At 36.2% G+C, this 20365-nt stretch overlaps 1 protein-coding gene across 3 annotated transcripts in view; it reads left to right on the top strand.

Moving 5' to 3' along the window:
- The window catches only part of TAOK3 (TAO kinase 3), a 182738-nt gene that overhangs the window by 97630 nt on the left and 64743 nt on the right, over positions 1–20365 (top strand). For all 3 annotated transcript variants that reach the window (XM_047827793.1, XM_047827794.1, XM_047827795.1), the window contains exons 4-9: positions 2584–2655; positions 3043–3144; positions 6428–6473; positions 7871–7967; positions 10737–10850; positions 13163–13254. In XM_047827793.1, coding sequence (XP_047683749.1) covers positions 2584–2655; positions 3043–3144; positions 6428–6473; positions 7871–7967; positions 10737–10850; positions 13163–13254 — 523 coding nt within the window. The remainder of the gene's footprint in view (positions 1–2583; positions 2656–3042; positions 3145–6427; positions 6474–7870; positions 7968–10736; positions 10851–13162; positions 13255–20365) is intronic.

Below are 20365 nucleotides of genomic sequence, written 5' to 3'. Positions count from 1 at the left end.
CATTGGGGTACAAGTGCCCCTATGCATCAGTACTCCTGTATCCCTTAGATAAATTCCTAGCAGTGCTATTGCTGGGTCATAGGGTAGGTCTATTTTTAATTTTCTGAGGAACCTCCACACTGCTTTCCAGAGTGGCTGCACCAATTTGCATTCCCACCAACAGTGCAAGAGGGTTCCCGTTTCTCCACATCCTCTCCAGCATCTATAGTCTCCTGATTTGTTCATTTTGGCCACTCTGACTGGCGTGAGGTGATACCTGAGTGTGGTTTTGATTTGTATTTCCCTGATAAGGAGCGACGCTGAACATCTTTTCATGTGCCTGTTGGCCATCCGGATGACTTCTTTAGAGAACTGTCTATTCATGTTTTCTGCCCATTTCTTCACTGGATTATTTGTTTTTCGGGTGTGGAGTTTGGTGAGCTCTTTATAGATTTTGGATACTAGCCCTTTGTCCGACATGTCATTTGAAAATATCTTTTCCCATTCCATTGGTTGCCTTTTAGTTTTGTTGGTTGTTTCCTTTGCTGTGCAGAAGCTTTTTATCTTCATAAGGTCCCAGTAATTCACTTTTGCTTTTAATTCCCTTGCCTTTGGGGATGTGTCGAGTAAGAGATTGCTACGGCTGAGGTCAGAGAGGTCTTTTCCTGCTTTCTCCTCTAAGGTTTTGATGGTTTCCTGTCTCACATTCAGGTCCTTTATCCATTTTGAGTTTATTTTTGTGAATGGTGTGAGAAAGTGGTCTAGTTTCAACCTTCTGCATGTTGCTGTCCAGTTCTCCCAGCACCATTTGTTAAAGAGGCTGTCTTTTTTCCATTGGATGTTCTTTCCTGCTTTGTCAAAGATGAGTTGGCCATACGTTTGTGGGTCTAGTTCTGGGGTTTCTATTCTATTCCATTGGTCTATGTGTCTGTTTTTGTGCCAATACCATGCTGTCTTGATGATTACAGCTTTGTAGTAGAGGCTAAAGTCTGGGATTGTGATGCCTCCTGCTTTGGTCTTCTTCTTCAAAATTCCTTTGGCTATTCGGGGCCTTTTGTGGTTCCATATGAATTTTAGGATTGCTTGTTCTAGTTTCGAGAAGAATGCTGGTGCAATTTTGATTGGGATTGCATTGAATGTGTAGATAGCTTTGGGTAGTATTGACATTTTGACAACATTTATTTTTCCAATCCATGAGCAGGGAATGTCTTTCCATTTCTTTAAATCTTCTTCAATTACCTTCATAAGCTTTCTATAATTTTCAGCATACAGATCCTTTACATCTTTGGTTAGATTTATTCCTAGGTATTTTATGCTTCTTGGTGCAATTGTGAATGGGATCAGTTTCTTTATTTGTCTTTCTGTTGCTTCATTGTTAGTGTATAAGAATGCAACTGATTTCTGTACATTGATTTTGTATCCTGCAACTTTGCTGAATTCATATATCAGTTCTAGCAGACTTTTGGTGGAGTCTATCGGATTTTCCATGTATAATATCATGTCATCTGCAAAAAGCGAAAGCTTGACTTCATCTTTGCCAATTTTGATGCCTTTGATTTCCTTTTGTTGTCTGATTGCTGATGCTAGAACTTCCAGCACTATGTTAAACAACAGCGGTGAGAGTGGGCATCCCTGTCATGTTCCTGATCTCAGGGAAAAAGCTCTCAGTTTTTCCCCATTGAGGATGATGTTAGCTGTGGGCTTTTCATAAATGGCTTTTATGATATTTAAGTATTGACCTGTTATTTTCATGTGTGCTTTCAGTGAACTATTGTATTTTGGGTGTAGAAAAGATAAAGAGAGATATCATGAGCCAAGGCAATCTTTGTAGATGAATACACACACACATATGTATGTATATACGTAATACGTTCTCATTATAAAATATAAGTGCCTTTGGAAGTGAAAGTCCCTTTTAAGATTTATCTTCTGCATTGTTCAATGTAGTAGACTATTTAGATTTAAATTAATTAAAATTTAAACTTCATTTCCTCAGTCACTCTAGCCACATTTCACATGCTATCCTATACAATGTAGATATAAAACATTTCCATCATGACAGAAAGTTCTATCAGACAGCACTCCTCCAGGGATTATCAATGATATATATTCTGGTATAAATTCTTTCATATTTTTTCTTCACATACATCACATTATTACTCTTTGGCAAAAGTAAGATAGTATACAGCTTGTTTTTTGTCATTGTATTTTTTACATCTTTCCATTTTACTCTATATTCATATAGATTACCTCATTCTTTTAATGTTTACCTTATTATATGATCCTACCACATTTATTTAATTGATTGTCCATTGATGGACGTTTCACATGGTGAAGCCAGTGTGGACTTTTTGGAAATTTGCCTTGTTTTTGTTTGATTGGATATATTTTGTTAAACCCTAATCCTTTTTTATGTTATAGTATTTGCATGTATATAGATAAGGATGAATAAAAGTTGTACCTTACGGTGGGGTGGAAATGTCTCTCTAGCCTAAAAGTTACAGCGTCTTTAAATTGTGATAATGAAGTTAATCAAATGTTAAAGTGGCTGAAACATCATTCATTCTTTTTATTTTATTTTTTTCTTCTACTCTCTCAACACAGGCCACAAATGCTCACACCAATGAGGTGGTGGCAGTTAAGAAAATGTCCTATAGTGGGAAGCAGACAAATGAGGTATGTTAAAGACAGTTGTGTACCTAAACTGACATAATCTAGTTAGTATGAAATTGACAGTAGAAACAAAGTTCTTTAAACATTACTTTATCATATCTTTTTTATTCCTTTTTGTAGAGCATATAAAAAATATTCTTAATATTCTAACTCAGTCAACTAATTTGTGGAATAGAACATAAGTTAGTATAATAGATTTATTATATTTGCTAATAGATTTCCATTTACAGGTACTAAAATTAAATAACACAAGTTTAAACAGCGTCTTCATTTATTAAACATTTACTTTGTGCATTTAAAATAACAAAAAGAATATTCTATATGTATAGTTGATAATAAAACACTATTTTCAGTCTAAACATTGTATCATTTGCTTTATTACTTCAATAGAAATGGCAAGATATTCTTAAGGAAGTCAAATTTTTACAACAATTAAAGCATCCTAATACCATTGAATATAAAGGTTGTTACTTGAAAGAACACACTGCTTGGGTAAGTCAGAGGACCTGTATTATTTATTTCCTGTTAAAAATTTTTTTCTATTTTTTCTATTATCTCTTTGATCTGTATAATTGTCAGTCTCATTTTTGTCCCATTGACTTTTGTTATCAGTATTCAACATGTCTTAATACCTCAGAGTGTACCATGTGGTATACATTCTATAAGATCAATATGATGCCTAGCCTATGGGAAATTTTTTTCTATAAATAATCAACAAACAGTGAAATTTTAATATCCTCTTATGATGGTTTATTTGCAAAAGTAAAAGAGCCTTTTATTCTCATCCTAGAATTTTTATCTTCGTTATTTGTCACCCCCTACTCCAATTCCCCCAAAATTTGGAATCGTGCTTGGAGTTACCATCACTAAGTATTTTCAAACATGGCCTAGCATATGAGTAAAATGAAATAAGTCTTTTGTTCCACTCTGTCTTTTGAGTATATTTTTACACAATCGCGCTTCTGTTTTTAGGTTAACACCTTAGGTACTGTTGAGTCCATCAAGACTCAACACTTTGTGTTTTAGCAAACTGCATCTTCCAGTTTAAAGTCCAACCTAACATTTACTGAGATTCATTTGTTGAGAAGTTACCATGTATAAGTGCTTTCCTATACGTGCTCTCCAGTTAGGGAATGGAATTTTTGTTCCTAGATCGACTATCCAACAAAATACTTAAACATTTCTTTTCAAGAAGCTTTTAAGATATCTAGAGCCATTGCTTCTGTTCTGAGCAGAAGAAATTAGTCAGAGGAGTATCTCATTATCTGGAAATCAGTTCTCTGGCAATCTCCACCATCTTGAAGGAGTCAAGAAAGGGATTTTAAACATGCAGAATAAATGTTACAAAATTAAGTGGTAAATCTCATGTGTTTCGAGTCTTCAGAAAATCCTCTGAGCTCTTATTTAAAGCCTATTTACTCTGAGATTACACAGAGTGCTAGTAAGCTTGGTTAACTAGTCTCTGTCCACAGTGGATTTGATAGGCTAAATAGAAGGAGCTCATAGGAACTAAACTGCTGGAGAGATGCCTACAAACAGCCACAAGACTAACGTGACCAGAAGGAAGAAATAAGGAAGTTAGAAAGCAGACCTAATCATTTAAAAGTAGAGCAACTAGAGCTGTTTAATGTCAGAAGCAAACAACCAGCCACAGTTCAGATGTCCTTGTGTTACCGAATAGTAGGGAAAAGAATGTACGTGACAAAAATATAGAGTTAACATGGAATTTTAAAAAATGTAACTGTAAACATTTTCTCTCCATTTGGTTTTAAAGTTCTATGATAATATTCTACATACTTAGTTAAAGAAAGTTATTTATGCATACTAATATACTTAGTTTAAGAAACAGAACCTCAGTCAGCTCGACTTCGGCTCAGGTCACAATCTCACAGTTTGTGAGTTCGAGACCCGCGTCGGGCTCTGTGCTGACAGCTCAGAGCCTGAAGCCTGCTTCAGATTCTGTGTCTCCCTCTCTCTCTCTGCCCCTCCCCACTCACACACTCTCGCTCTCTCAGAAATAAAAATAAACATTAAAAAAAAAAAAGTACGAACTTCCAGTTATAAAATAATGGTGATAAAAAGTACAGCATAGGCAATATAGTCCATAATATTATAGTAACTTCATATGGTGACAAATAGTAACTACATTTAGGGTGGTGAGCATTTCATAATGTATATAATTGTTGAATCGCTGTGAAGTATACCTGAAACCAATACAATATTGTACATCAACTATACTTCTTTAAAAAATAAATAAAATTAATGTTTCTGATTCTGCTTATTTTAATGTCAAGCAGAAAACTATAATATGTCAAAACTTTAAACTCCTACATTTCTCATGTTGTTTTAAATTATTCTGTAATGGAATAATGTTAACCTATTATGTATAGTTATGTATTTAATAACATACAGGTATATAAAAATTTAATAATTTAGATATAAACATATAACTATTATACATAATATGTAATATGTATGATATGTATTATGTACCTGGAATTACTGGAGTTATACAGAATAATACCAATATATTAATCATATGTAATATATGATTATTATATACTGTAATAATATGTAATATTATGATTATAACATTACATATGTAGTATATAATTTTATCTCTTATTCTTCTAAATTATGTACTAAGTACATAATACGTGATTATGTTTTTACCTTAATTTTTTAAATGAAAATAGCTAATATGTTAATATTGCTTGTGTGTAGTTGATGATAGGAAATTTGTATTTCAAGGAAAATATGGTGTTTTTGAGAATAAGAAAATAATTTGTAGGAGTGTGTGTGTGCGTGTGCACATGTGTAGAGATTGGTCACTGAGCACTCATAGGTCTGATCTTGTTTATAAATCAGTAGTCTGGGACACATAAAAAAAAAATCTAAGATGAGAATAAAAGAATTTTCTCCTTTTTGCTTTTAAAAAGCCTCCCAAGATTGCAAACCCAAAAAGTATCAATAGTATTTTAATAATACTGTTCCAGAAATGTTTTAAGTGAGGGGTGCCTGGGTGGCTCAGTTGGTGAAGCATCTGACTTCGGCTCAGGTCATGATCTCACAGTTCGTGAATTCGCATCAGGCTCTGTGCTGACAGATTGCAGCTTGGCGCCTGCTTCGGATTCTATATCTCCTTCTCTCTCTGCCCCTTGCCTGCTCACTCTCAGTCTCTTTCAAAAATAAACAATAAAAAGCTTTTTTAAAAAAGAAATGTTTTAAGATAAAAATTTAAATATTCCATGTCAGACTTGCAAGATAAGGTAACGATACATAGCAGGCTACGTCTTTAGATTGAGTTCTAAACGATATTTTCTTGTTTAGAACTGCTTTAAATGTGAAAATAAGAAATTTACTACTTACTGGTTTATTCTATTTAATTAGTATTTCCCAGCATAGGTTATATTGGCTCATATATTTGGTTGCCACTTTCCCCAAGTTACAAAATTTAACTTATACTGCAACCTAGCTACCTTAAAACATTTTGCAACAAGGTAGCTTGGAAACTAGTAAATAAGTGGCAATCTTAGCTTGACCATTTCATGTCCAGGACACTTACAGCGTTAGAACATTGCAGTTCGAAGGAGGAAATAACAAAACTATATGGTAAAAGTTATAAAAATGAGTTAGTGTCAGATGACCAAAATTTAATCCAGGTTCAATTGGGTCAGAATACTTATTCTTCTAGTAGTCTTAGTTTCATGGTTACTTGGTTGGTTTTAGCCGTTTCTTATTAACTGTGATTATTCTGGTTATTAATCTATTACAGTTGGTGATGGAATATTGCTTAGGCTCAGCCTCTGATTTGTTAGAAGGTAAGAATAAAAGCATTATCCCCTCCTTTCTGTTTTGCCTTGACAAGAATATTATCTACTCCTATGTTAAAGAACAGTTTGGGGTTGCCTGGGTGGCTCAGTCAAGCGGCCAACTCTTGATTTCTGCTCAGGTCATGATCTCTGGGTTAATGGGATTGAGCCTCGCATTGCACTTTGTGCTGAAAGAGTGGAACCTTGGAGCCTGTTTGGGATATATTCATTCATTCATTCATTCATTCATTCATTCTCTCTCTCCCCTGCTCTGTTCTTTCCTTCCTCCCATCCTCCCTCGCCCCCCCCCCCCCCCGCTCATTCTCTCTCTTGCTTGCTCTCAAAATAAATAAATAAACTTAAAAAGAAGTGCAGTTTGGACAAAGCAAATGGATGGATGACTTAGACTTAAGGATTGTGTGGATAAGCTGTGCAAACTTTATCTCCACAGTAGCTCAAAGTATCTCAGTAATGATTAGCGACCTCCTACTCTTTAGTTCATGGCCCATCCCGGGCAGGTACTTACTAAAATGTTCAGCTAGTGTGATGTAATAAATGTAGCCAAAAGCATCAAATTCATATGTGTGTATGAAAGAGAGGTAAATGGTATCAAATTATACTGATATTTAACTCTTTCAAATATCTTGGCTTAGTTCTCTTCTGCAAATGCTATTGTAACACAGAGACTGTGTTAAAAATTTACATTAAAGGGGCGCTTGGGTGGCGCAGTCGGTTAAGCGTCCGACTTCAGCCAGGTCACGATCTCGCGGTCCGTGAGTTCAAGCCCCGCGTCAGGCTCTGGGCTGATGGCTCGGAGCCTGGAGCCTGTTTCCGATTCTGTGTCTCCCTCTCTCTCTGCCCCTCCCCCGTTCATGCTCTATCTCTCTCTGTCCCAAAAATAAATAAACGTTGAAAAAAAAAATTTTTTTTAAATTTACATTAAAAAAAAAACTTTATTCTTATATCATCCTTGATCTCCGAATAGAAATTGCTTATTAGCTGCTTTCACAAATAATGAAAACCTGTAGTTAGAAGAGGTAATTATAGAAGCTCTGTGGAGAGGAGAATAATACAACCTAAAACACTCCAGGCATTTAACATGTCAGAAAGGACTGGTAAATTTGGGCCTGGCCAGTTGGAATCAGTGGTGGCTTTGACTTCAACTGACACATCAATTAACAATTCATTATGATGACTATTTGTCTTCTTTTAATTTTATTTTAAGCAGTTCATTTGTTTGTCTTTGTACTTGGGTTTCCTGTTATCCAATTACTTACTGCAGTTCTGTAGGAAATATATATCCCGTATATTTAGGTGAATGTGTTCCTAAATTGTCATTTGAGAGTACAAGATACTAAGAAGAATGAAACTCATTACTGCTTCTAAATTTTTCTTTCCTTCCTCAGTTCATAAGAAACCACTTCAAGAAGTGGAAATCGCTGCCATTACTCATGGTGCCTTGCAGGGGCTGGCCTACCTGCATTCTCATGCACTGATTCATAGGTAAGATTGGAGACCAGTTACAGGACTGCCTATTCAGGGAATCTTGAAAATTAGCGCATGCTCCACTTTGTAGGGTGTCTGTGGATTTATAGGAAGCAAAGAGATTGCTGCTGCTTCTGGATGTGAGAAGTTGCCAGAATTTAGCTTCTATCTCTGGGTCTCTCCCAGGTTTACCCAAAGACTTGCCTCACCTCTGTTCTATAATTAACTGTTCTCCAGGCAGGATGTTGGGGGAAAATTTGAGGAAGGGCACAGCAATTGTTTGATACTATGCCAAGAAAAAAAATTAGCCTTCCTTGCATATATTTATTTCCTACCTGAGTTTGGTTCCCTCCTTCCTTCCTCCCTTCCTCCCTTCCTCCCTTCCTTTATTTATATTTTAAGAGAGAGTGGGGGAGGGGCAGAGAGGAGGGGGGAGAGAGAGAGAGAGAATATGAATCCGAAGCAGCCTCTTCACTCCCAGTGCCCCAGTGCAGGACTCAAACTCACAAACTGTAAGATCATGACCTGAGCCAAAACCAAGACTCAGACGATTAACCCAATGAGCCACCCAGGGACCCTTCCTTCTCCTTTTCCTATTGCAAATTAACAAGTCAATCTTAAATAATTATGTGCTGTTTCACCACTTTAAAATATTGTGCATTTCGATACTCCATATAGATATGTAGGAAGATATTATAGTCTTTACCTTGGCAGAAACTGTAGCTCTGAGAGATTTAAATAACTGCCCATAGTTTCACAGGTTTTACACAATAAAGATTGAAGCTCAGATTTCCTAACTCTTAATCCAAGGCTTTCCTCTACCTTGTATTTTCTCTACCACAACCCCACTGTCCTCCCTCCAGTGTACTTCCTGCCACTAACTTCTCCTAACTAAAGATGTTGTTCTTAATCTTTCCTTCTCTCAGTAAAGAATTTCTAGTACAGTTACTTTAATGAAAAGTGGAAGAAGTAGTGGAATATGAGGTAGGTGTAAAGAATCTCAGATGGCTCAAAAGCAAAAGAAAACGCCGTGACATTTACTAGGAAGAAATGAGACTATTACATCATAGGTTCCCCTTTTGCCTGTTCTAATCACCCTAGAGTAGCCGTTACCAGTTACTGGTACCACAAAAGCAGAACTTCCTCAATATAGGCAGACCAAAATCCCTGCTGTGAAGTTGGCTTATTTTTAGAAGCAAAGAATGAGCTTAACCACACCTAAAAAATATTGGTGAAATGGATTTGACCAAAAAAAATGTTTTTAATATATATCTTTGGTACCAAAATGTCATTACCGAATGCCAACTTGTCTATATGTGATTTTGCCGGCTCCCATTTAAAGCCATGGTTCTTTTTTTTTTTTTTTTTGTGCCTGTGTTACCAAAATCTGCACATCAATTTAATGTTTTATTTTATATTATACTTTATCTTCTTTAATATATAAAAGAAGTTGAAAAAACAAAAAAGCCTTTTAAAATATGCTTCCTGTTTAAATACCATGTCTCAGATTTTTTATTATTTTGATTTAAAGACAAGTCAGGAGCACCTGTGTGGTCCAGTCGGTTAAGAGCCTCCGTCGGCTCAGGTCATGATCTTATAGTTCTTGAGTTCGAGCCCTGTGTCAGGCTGTATGCTGACAGCGTAGAGCCTGGAGCCTGCTTCAGATTCTGTGTCTCCCTCTCTCTCTGCCCCTCCCCTCATGCTCTGTCTCTATCTCTCAAAAATAAATAAACGTTAAAAGACAAGTCAGTGTTCTAACTGAAAGTAATAGAGAAAAGATGTTTTTCTGCTGTTAGAGAAATAATGTTTTTTTAGTTTTCTCTGCCAACGTCTAATGTCATCGTGAGTAAAGAAACTGAATTTTCAAGAGAAGATTTTTGGAGACATTGTTTTCAAACAATTGAACCTTATCATTTTCACCTTGGCATAAGTTTTCCTCATTCTCTCTGCTTTGTCTTTCCACGGCCCATCGATTTATAACTCTTGGTTCCTAATAGTCATTACACCTCATGCTTTTTTTTGAAGAGAATAGAGAGTACATCCACATGTTTTCATTCTAAATTATCATCCTAAACAATGAATTTTTTAACTCATATTTCAAAAGCTTTTTGCTGCGTAAAATATCTAATAGATTTAGTAATAACCACTTGCGATTCTTTGTCATAATACAATAGAAATGCAATTTCCTAATCCCTAATCCTTGTTTGTTTTGATCTTTCAGGGTCTTCTTTTTACTGTACAGTGTTATTTTTAAAATAACACCTTCTATATAACATGTACCCTCAAATGCCTTAGAGTTGCAGTTACAATTAAGGCAGAGAGAAAGGGTCACAGGCAAGAAAGAAAAGGTATGTGTGTAGTTGAGGTTTATTGGTAGGTAGATAATAGAGTTATTGAAGGTTTGTTTAGACTCTAAAAACCTTATGTAATTTGGAAAAAAAAAAAAAAAGGCAGTTACAAATGGTGCCAATTTTCCCAGCATAAGGAATACCGTTGACGACTGGATCAACATCTGAGAATATGCTTTTTTGAGTGTAGTAATTGAATGTATTTCCTTGTCTGCCATGTCTGCCTTTTCTCTTTGCATTCCCTCCCTCTAAAGAAAGCTCTACCTTTTAGTAATTACTATGACCTACCTGTAAGTATACCCAGGAATCTGGGCCCCCTTATAACAATCTGAGCAAGCTTTTTTTAAATAAACTTTTTGTCTTATTAATTGCATGCTCTGACCTATTCCATAATCGGAGTTGAAAAGTAATTTTCTAACCCTCTTATTTTTTCCTATAGGGATATTAAAGCTGGAAACATTCTTCTAACAGAGCCAGGTCAGGTGAAACTAGCTGATTTTGGATCTGCCTCAATGGCCTCTCCTGCCAACTCCTTTGTGGGCACACCTTACTGGTATGTAGAATTTTTTTTTTTTTTTTTAATTTTTTTTTTCAACGTTTTTTATTTATTTTTGGGACAGAGAGAGACAGAGCATGAACGGGGAAGGGGCAGAGAGAGAGGGAGACACAGAATCGGAAACAGGCTCCAGGCTCCGAGCCATCAGCCCAGAGCCCGACGCGGGGCTCGAACTCACGGACCGCGAGATCGTGACCTGGCTGAAGTCGGACGCTTAACCGACTGCGCCACCCAGGCGCCCCTAGAATTTTAAAACTAGAATTTTAAAACGTGCATACATGAACAAGATGGACTCATAGCACTGGTTTGTTTTGGTTTGGTTTTTTGACAATGTCTCACCATGTGCCCCAAATGAGATTTCATTAAAGAAGGATAGAAAACTCACTAGCAAAAAAAGAAACACTCTTAGTATAAAATTTCCAGTGACTTTAACTTGTTCAAATAAGGTTGATGTCACTGGGTGTAAACTGAGCAGGATTATCAACTCACTGGCCAAGCTCAGGTTTTAGATTTCATTTAAGTTTCTTTTGATCTTTTCTCTTGAGGCAGAATGTCTTGACAAGGACAAGGTATTCTCTTTAACCTCTAACTAGCCAATAAGTAGAAATATTACTTTCTAATGAAAGAAATCCAGGTTCTTGTTTTTGTTTTGTTTTGAATTAATTTATTTAAATTCAAGTTAGCTAACATATGGTGGAGTATCGGTTTCAGGAGTAGAACCCCGTGATTCATCCCAGCAAGTGCCCTCCTTAATGCCCATCATATTTAGCCCATCCCCCCACTCTCCTCCCCTCCAGCAACCCTCAGTTTGTTCTCTGTATTTAAGAATCTGTTATGGTTTGTCTCTCTCTCTCTTTTTATCTTATTTTTCCTTCTCTTCCCCGATGTTGATCTGTTTTGTTTCTTAAATTCCACGTGAGTGAAGTCATGTGATATTTGTCTTTCCCTGACTGACTTATTTCGCTTGGCCTAATACCCTGTAGTTCCATCCATGTTGCTGCAAATGGCAAGATTCCATTCTTTTTAATCCCCAAGTAATATTCCATTGTATATATATATACACCATATCTTCTTTATCCATTCATGGACATTTGGGCTCTTTCCATAATTTGGCCGTTGATAGTGCTGGTATAAACACTGGGGTACATGTACCACTTTGAATCAGCATTTTTGTATCCTTTGGATAAATACCTAATAGTGCAGTTGCTGGGTCATAGGGTAGTTCTATTTTTAGTTTTTTGAGGAGCCTCCATACTGTGTTGCAGAGTGGCTGCACCAGTTTGCATTCCCACCAACAGTGCCAAAGTGTTCCCCTTTCTCTGCATCCTCACCAACATCTGTTGTTTCCTGAGGTGTTAACATTAGCCATTCTGACAGATGTGGTATCTCATTGTAGGTTTGATCTGATGATGAATGATGTTGATGATGAGTGATGTTGAGCATCTTTTCATGGTGTCTGTTAGCCATCTGTTAGCCAAAGAAAGGTCTTTGGAAAGAAGACATGTCTTCTGCCCATTTCTATCCAACATTTCTAAAGAACTTTGTTAAGTTTCCTGAAACTTTACCTAACTTGTCATTCTGACTTAAAATTTCACCCCCATCTATTCAAGATTCCTTTTCTTCCTTCCACAGATACATTGAAATTTCATTGTACCTTGGAGAATGACTTATATCCCTGGATAATTACTTACCTACTAAAAAAAGTCAGCTACTATTTGAATTTTTTTTCTGTCAATGATCATCAAGTAGCATTTACTAAGCAGCCACTTACACTAACAGAAAACAAAGCATATTAAACTGATAAGGCCCCTCCCCTCCTATGAAAATCCATTATGGACAAACAGTATCCATTGCCATAGCCTGTTTGTTTATTTTCTACATTGTAGTATCTTTGAAATAGCTGATTATATTGTTTTAAATAGCACCGTAAGTATTTTTCCTGTTGTCTATAGTTATTTCTTTAAGTGTTTCATACATATTAATCCTTTACAAATCTTTCTGAGGTAGCTACTAGAATTCTCTCCACATTACAGATGGAAAAAGTGATATACAGGAAGGTTATGTAATTTTGCTGAGATAAAATGATAGTTAATGGTGGAACCAGGATTTTTTAAAAATAATGTGTTGTTTCGTGTAAATCATTGAGTATATTGGCTATATTTTGAACAGTGTTTTTCCTAATGATTTGTGTAAGGAAATAATATCCTTATCAGATAAAACTTTAGAATATGCTCAAACAGCTGTTTCACTTTGTTAGACGAATTTTGTTTTTAATTTGCAATATGAATTTTGCACATTGCATTTGGCAGGATGGCTCCAGAGGTGATCTTAGCTATGGACGAAGGACAGTATGATGGGAAAGTTGATATTTGGTCACTTGGAATCACCTGTATTGAATTGGGTGAGTAAAAGAGTTGTTTGTATTATACTTTTGAGAGACACTCCTGATTATGATTATGAATTCATTCATCCATCTATGTATGATTTAATAGGCTACTGTTATATGTGGGCCAGGCACTGTGAATTGTTATATTTTTTCCTATGCTTTTGTATAACATCAGAAGATTGCTTTCTCTCTGCTACATTTTATTATTAACTTAAAAGAGTTTGAGGGATGCCTGGGTGGCTCAGTTGGTTAACCAACTTTGGTTCAGGTCATGATCTTGCGGTTCATGAATTCGAGTCCTGGCTCTGTGCTGACAGCTCAGAGCTTGGAGCCTGCTTTGAATTCTGTGTCTCCCCCTCTTTCTGCCCCGCTCGCACTCATGCTCTGTCTCTCTTTCAAAGATAAACCTAAAAAAAATTTAATTAAAAAATAAATACATAAATAAATAAATAAATAAAAGAGTTTGAGCATACATAGCAAGTAACAAATGTGGGAATATACAATAGTAATAAGTGTTAATATTTGAAAAATATCCATTCTCCATATCATGAATGATAATTTATGTCCTCCTTCCCAGTAGTAATTTACAGTCCAACTTGTAAAGAGGAAATCTGAAAAAGTAATAGCAGGCTTATCAAAGATCTGACTATAAAATCTCTATTTGACCCATTTAAAGAGCAACCTCAGAGACTTCATGTTAGATAGAAGTTAGAAACTCAGATGCCCTCGGCTTTAAAGTTGTTCCCCAAACGTTGTTGCATTTATCCATTTATCTAAAATTGTCTAACATGCCACAGATTCTTATTTTTCTGATTGTGTATTTTGAACCTTAGTGTACCTTAAAGTCACCCTTATCCAAAGGTATACTGGCAAATTTATTTATTTATTTATTTATTTTTATTTTTTTAATTGCATGAAATTTATTGTCAAATTAGTTTCCATACAACACCCAGTGCTCATCCCAAAAGATGCCCTCTTCAATGCCCATCACCTACCCTCCCGTCCCTCCCATCCCCCATCAACCCTCAGTTTGTTCTCAGTTTTTAACAGTCTCTTATGCTTTGGCTCTCTCCCACTCTAACCTCTTTTTTTTTTTTTCCTTCCCCTCCCCCATGGGTTCCTGTTAAGTTTCTCAGGATCCACATAAGAGTGAAACCATATGGTATCTGTCTTTCTCTGTATGGCTTATTTCACTTAGCAGAACACTCTCCAGTTCCATCCACGTTGCTACAAAGGGCCATATTTCATTCTTTCTCATTGCCACGTAGTACTCCATTGTGTATATAAACCACAGTTTCGTTATCCATTCATCAGTTGATGGACATTTAGGCTTTTTCCACAATTTGGCTATTGTTGAGAGTGCTGCTATAAACATTGGGGTACAAGTGCCCCTATGCATCAGTACTCCTGTATCCCTTGGGTAAATTCCTAGCAGTGCTACTGCTGGGTCATAGGGTAGGTCTATTTTTAATTTTTTGAGGAACCTCCACACTGTTTTCCAGAGTGGCTGCACCAGTTTGCATTCCCACCAACAGTGCAAGAGGGTTCCCGTTTCTCCACATCCTCTCCAGCATCTATAGTCTCCTGATTTGTTCATTTTGGCCACTCGGACTGGCGTGAGGTGATATCTGAGTGTGGTTTTGATTTGTATTTCCCTGATGAAGAGCGACGTTGAGCATCTTTTCATGTGCCTGTTGGCCATCCGGATGTCTTCTTTAGAGAAGTGTCTATTCATATTTTCCGCCCATTTCTTCACTGGATTATTTGTTTTTCGGGTGTGGAGTTTGGTGAGCTCTTTATAGATTTTGGATACTAGCCCTTTGTCTGATATATCATTTGCAAGTATCTTTTCCCATTCCGTTGGTTGCCTTTTAGTTTTGTTGATTGTTTCCTTTGCTGTGCAGAAGCTTTTTATCTTCATGAGGTCCCAATAATTCATTTTTGCTTTTAATTCCCTTGCCTTTGGGGATGTGTCAAGTAAGAAATTGCTGTGGCTGAAGTCAGAGAAGTCTCTTCCTGCTTTCTCCTCTAGGGTTTTGATGGTTTCCTGTCTCACATTCAAGTCCTTTATCTATTTTGAGTTAATTTTTGTGAATGGTGCAAGAAAGTGGTCTAGTTTCATTCTTCTGCATGTTGCTGTTCTATACTGGCAAATTTAACCAATGGTTCTCAGGTGGTGGGGGAAGGGGAGATTGGGTTACTGTGGAGTTGGAGAAAGGTATGCCCATTTGACCTTCGGGAGACCAGTGAGAGCTGGCTCCAGCACAAGACTGACTTTATCTAGATTTTTTTAATTTAAAATTTATATAAATACCTTTACTTTTTTAACATTTGTTTTTAAAAATTTCTTTATCTAGTTTTGTTTTGTTTTGGTTTTTGGTTTTGGTTATTTTCCTCCATTCTGGTATCCAAATTGATCCTGTAAGAATTTCTGAGTTCCAGTTTGATTCTCAGACTGTAGTTTTATTTTTCCTAAAATGTTTGGCTTGTGAAGACAACTTGAGATACTTGGTATTCCATGTCCCAACTGCTTCATTGACCCCTTCCTTGAACAAAGAAACATATGATAAATATACATGACTTGTCTCTTTTTTATAACCTTAAGGAAATATTAATTTTTTTTAAAAAACTGAATCATGGAAGAGAGAATATGTACTTAATTTTGAAAAAAATATGTAATATTCACATGGTTTGTAAATCAAAAAATATATAAAGACATGCAGTGAAAGAACTTCTTCAACCTCTGGCCCTATTTCCCCATTTCCTTTCCCACCTCTGCCAGTACACACAGGACACCATTACTAATTTCTTGTATATCTTTCCAGAGTTTCTTTACAAATGTACAAACAAATATAGATATACATCTATTATATTCCTTTTCCCACCCAAATTAACATATGAGTGGTACTTTGATTTTTCACTTAACAACATCTTGGAGATCTGTTTTATATTAGTAACTTAAACCTGTTTTTCATTTTTCACTGTATCATCTTACTCCACTATTAAGGATATACCATAATCAATTTGACTGGTCCTCTGTTAAAGGATATTGAGGAAATATATTTCTTCTTTACATTCTAATATTGTGTTAGTCTCTCTTCCACTGAAAGGGAAATTAACCTAATTTATTCACAATGATAGGGGGGTACTCAGAAATATATGCATACTTTAAATGGGACACCTGGTGCACTTCCAACAATAGTATGTAGAACTTGACAAAGTAGTCCTAAAAGTCATAGGGCCAAAACTAGCCTAGACAATTTTGAAGAAGTAGAATTTGGACAGAAAAATCACTGTGCCAAAATCCATACCATCATAATTAAATCAATACAGTGTCAATGTAGGGAGAGACTAATACCCAATAGAACAGACAATAAAACCTAATTATATAAATTAGTATGTCAACTATACTCAAAAAGTATAGATACATGAAATACTTAAAACATGGCATGTCATATAATAAGCACTATCTAGAGGCGCCTGGCTGGCTCAGTCAGTTGGGCGTCCGACTTCGGCTCAGGTCATGATTTCACGGTTCGTGGGTTCGAGCCCCGCATCGGGTTCTGTGCTGACAGCTCGGAGCCTGGAGCCTGCTTCTGATTCTGTGTCTCCCTCTCCCTCTGCCCCTCCCCTGCTCATGCTCTGTCTCTCTCTGTCTCTCAAAAATAAATAAATGTAAAAAAAAATTTTAAATAAGCACTATATAAATGTAATTATTGTTACTGTTGTTACAATAGGAGTATACACCTTTATGGGTGTGGGAATAATTTTTCTAAAAGTATTTTGAAAACAGTGACAAATATGATAACTTTTAGTACTTTGAAATACAAAGCTATGACTCTCAACAATAGCCAAATTGTGGAAAAAGCCTAAATGTCCATCACCTGATGAATGGATAAAGAAATTGTGGTTTAGGGGCGCCTGGGTGGCGCAGTCGGTTAAGCGTCCTACTTCAGCCAGGTCACGATCTCGCGCCTGTGAGTTCAAGCCCCGCGTCGGCTCTGGGCTGATGGCTCAGAGCCTGGAGCCTGTTTCTGATTCTGTGTCTCCCTCTCTCTCTGGCCCTCCCCTGTTCATGCTCTGTCTCTCTCTGTCCCAAAAAAAATAAACGTTTAAAAAAAAAAAAAAAAAGAAATTGTGGTTTATACACACAATGGAATACTACGTGGCAATGAGAAAGAATGAAATATGGCCTTTTGTAGCAACCTGGATGGAACTGGAGAGTGTTCTGCTAAGTGAAATAAGCCATACAGAGAAAGACAGATACCATATGTTTTCACTCTTATGTGGATCCTGAGAAACTTAACAGGAACCCATGGGGGAGGGGAAGGGAAAAAAAAAAAAAAAAGAGGTTAGAGTGGGAGAGAGCCAAAGCATAAGAGACTGTTAAAAACTGAGAACAAACTGAGGGTTGATGGGGGGTGGGAGGGAGGGGAGGGTGGGTGATGGGAATTGAGGAGGGCACCTTTTGGGATGAGCACTGGGTGTTGTATGGAAACCAATTTGACAATAAATTTCATATATTGAAAAAAAAAAGAAAGAAATACAAAGCTATGTAAGGTACAAAAATTAAAAGACAAGCCAGAGGCTAATAGAAAGTAGTTAAAACATATCTAACCAACAGAGTATTGGTCCAGAACATATAAAGACCTCTTATAATTTATCACATTTCTTTATCAAAAATAAAAAGAGGGGCACCTGGGTGGCTCAGTCAGTGAAGCATCTTCTTAGCTCAGGTTATGACCTCACAGTTTGTGAGTTCAAGCCCTGCATCAGGCTTTCTGCTGTCAGCCGAGAGCCCATTTCAGATCCTCTTGTGTCTCTCTCCCTCTCCCTCTCTCTCTCAAAAATTAATAAACATAAAATAAATGAATAAATAAAAGGACAAACAGCCAGTAGAAAAATGGGCAAAGAACATAATCAGCCAGTTCATTGAAAAGGAAATCTAAATGGACATCAAACCTTCAAAGGTACTGAGACTCACTAGTAATAAGGGAGATGCAGGTTAAAACCCTTTCACATTTATCAGACTGGCAAAAGTTCTTGAGTCTGAGGATAATAAATTTGGGGAAGCTGCTAAGGAAACAGCAACGCACACACTATTGGTAGAAATGTAAATTGGTATAATGACTTTGGAATATAAATTGGCAACATCTAGTAAAGTTGATGAGGGGCAGTCTCAGTGACCCAACATTTCACTTCTAAGCATATTCCTTAAATAAATATTTACGCACGTGCACTGGAAATGTGTACGATATGCAAGCTGGTGTAGAAGCTAGAAAATGTTGACACAACCTGAATTCTTACCCAGTGAGGAATGGATAAATTAATTATGGAATGCTCTATCACAGTTAAGGATGAACTGGATCTACATGTATCATCATAGATAAATCTCAAAATCATAACATTGAATATTTAACAAACAAAGTTGCAGAAGTCTAGGTACAGTATGATGCCAATTATGAAAGTTTTATAAACACTTTATATTGTTTATGAGTGTGTATTAGTATACATATACTAATAAAACATAAGAACATAGATGTAACATGTAACTTCAGAATAGAAAATTCTCGGGAAGGAGGAGGGAGAATAAAGATATATCTACTTTCTTACTTTATTTGGAAGAAAAAACAAATATGGCAAAATACTGATAAATCTAAATGGTAGGTGTCATAATCTGCATGTTTTTACATATCTGAAATATTAAAGAATTTAACTTTTTAAAAACGAGAAATTAAATTCCTTTGATTAAACAACAACAACAACCCTACCCTCTGCCTAGCATGGAGTTAGCAGTATAGAGTAAATTTCAAAATTAGACACCCTGGATTTGAATTTTGACTTCGCCAACACTTAGTGGGCAGGACCACCCCATGTGGCTACACATAACACCAGCGGGCATTCACATAGTCTAGGATGTGGATGACACCTTTTGGAGTTGCATAACATGTTCATCCTGAGTATAAGAGCCTGAACAGCTTTCTTAACTTCCTTGAGCCTCAGTTTCTCATGGAAGTGAAAATAACAATATTTATCAATAGATGTTGCTGGACTTCAGTAAAATAACACATGTAAAGTGTTTAGCATAATGCCTGGCACATAGCAAATGCTCATAACAGCTAATGGCATTCGTACGTAGGATTATTCCTTTTTTTTTTTCATTTATATTCCAAAGTGAACCAAAATTATACTTAAAACACTGAAACCGTAGCAGCATCTCCTCAGTTATGAAAATTTAAGAGGATGTACTACCCAAGTTGAATTTCACATCTTATTAGCGTCCACCCATTGTTTTTACAATTTTTTTTCTTACCATAACCTTTCTAAATGTAGTATAGATTCTACCCTTTCCAGCCTTCTTAAATAAAGCAAACAGAATATACCCTTTTATGATCATTCAAGATCACTATTACATCAGTTTTTGTACTATGTAGATGTAGTAATGACTGAAGTTTCAAACAGAAGTTCACACTGGGTGAAAAAAATAGTCATCCCAGGAGATGCTTCTAGTACTTTCTCTCTTGAGAGAGGCCCTGGTTTGTGCTTAATTTTTGATTTTATTTTTTTATAAAAATGAATTAAAGTATGTATGAAAACACTGTCTCTGTATCAGCCTAATTTTGATTGCCTTTTATAAAATGAACTACACTTACAAGCATAGACTTTGGTCAGACAAACTTGAGTTCTAATTCTAGCTCTGCCATTTCTTAGTTGCGTGACTTTGGTCAAATTGTTTGAACTCTCTATGAAATTTGTGTAATAAGATCTCCTACCTTACTAGAATTGTCTGGATTAAATGAAAATCTGAATTTAAAGTTCTTCTTATTATAATCTCTATATACTGTACTCAATAAATGTTGGCCATTATCAATGCGATCATGATATATGTCATATTTCATCCAAGATTTTAATTGACATTCTAACATCTCTTTAAAACTGGTGGTTATTTTACCGGCAGTCGCATTTTATAATTGGCAGCATTTTTCCCCAAGTTTTACATAAAACAGTGTACATTTTATAGTCAGTAGCATCTTAGATTCAGAGAAAAATGGTAGTACCTGCTCAGTTAATATCCATTAAGTAAAATTGTTACCAAGGACATTTAACTTATCAACAATTATTCAAA

This window comes from Prionailurus viverrinus, chromosome D3 (assembly GCF_022837055.1).
Source record: "Prionailurus viverrinus isolate Anna chromosome D3, UM_Priviv_1.0, whole genome shotgun sequence".
Classification (NCBI taxonomy): Eukaryota; Metazoa; Chordata; class Mammalia; order Carnivora; family Felidae; genus Prionailurus; species Prionailurus viverrinus.
The sequence above is the reverse complement of the archived record's forward strand: the minus strand, read 5'-3'. Positions and strand labels throughout refer to the sequence as shown.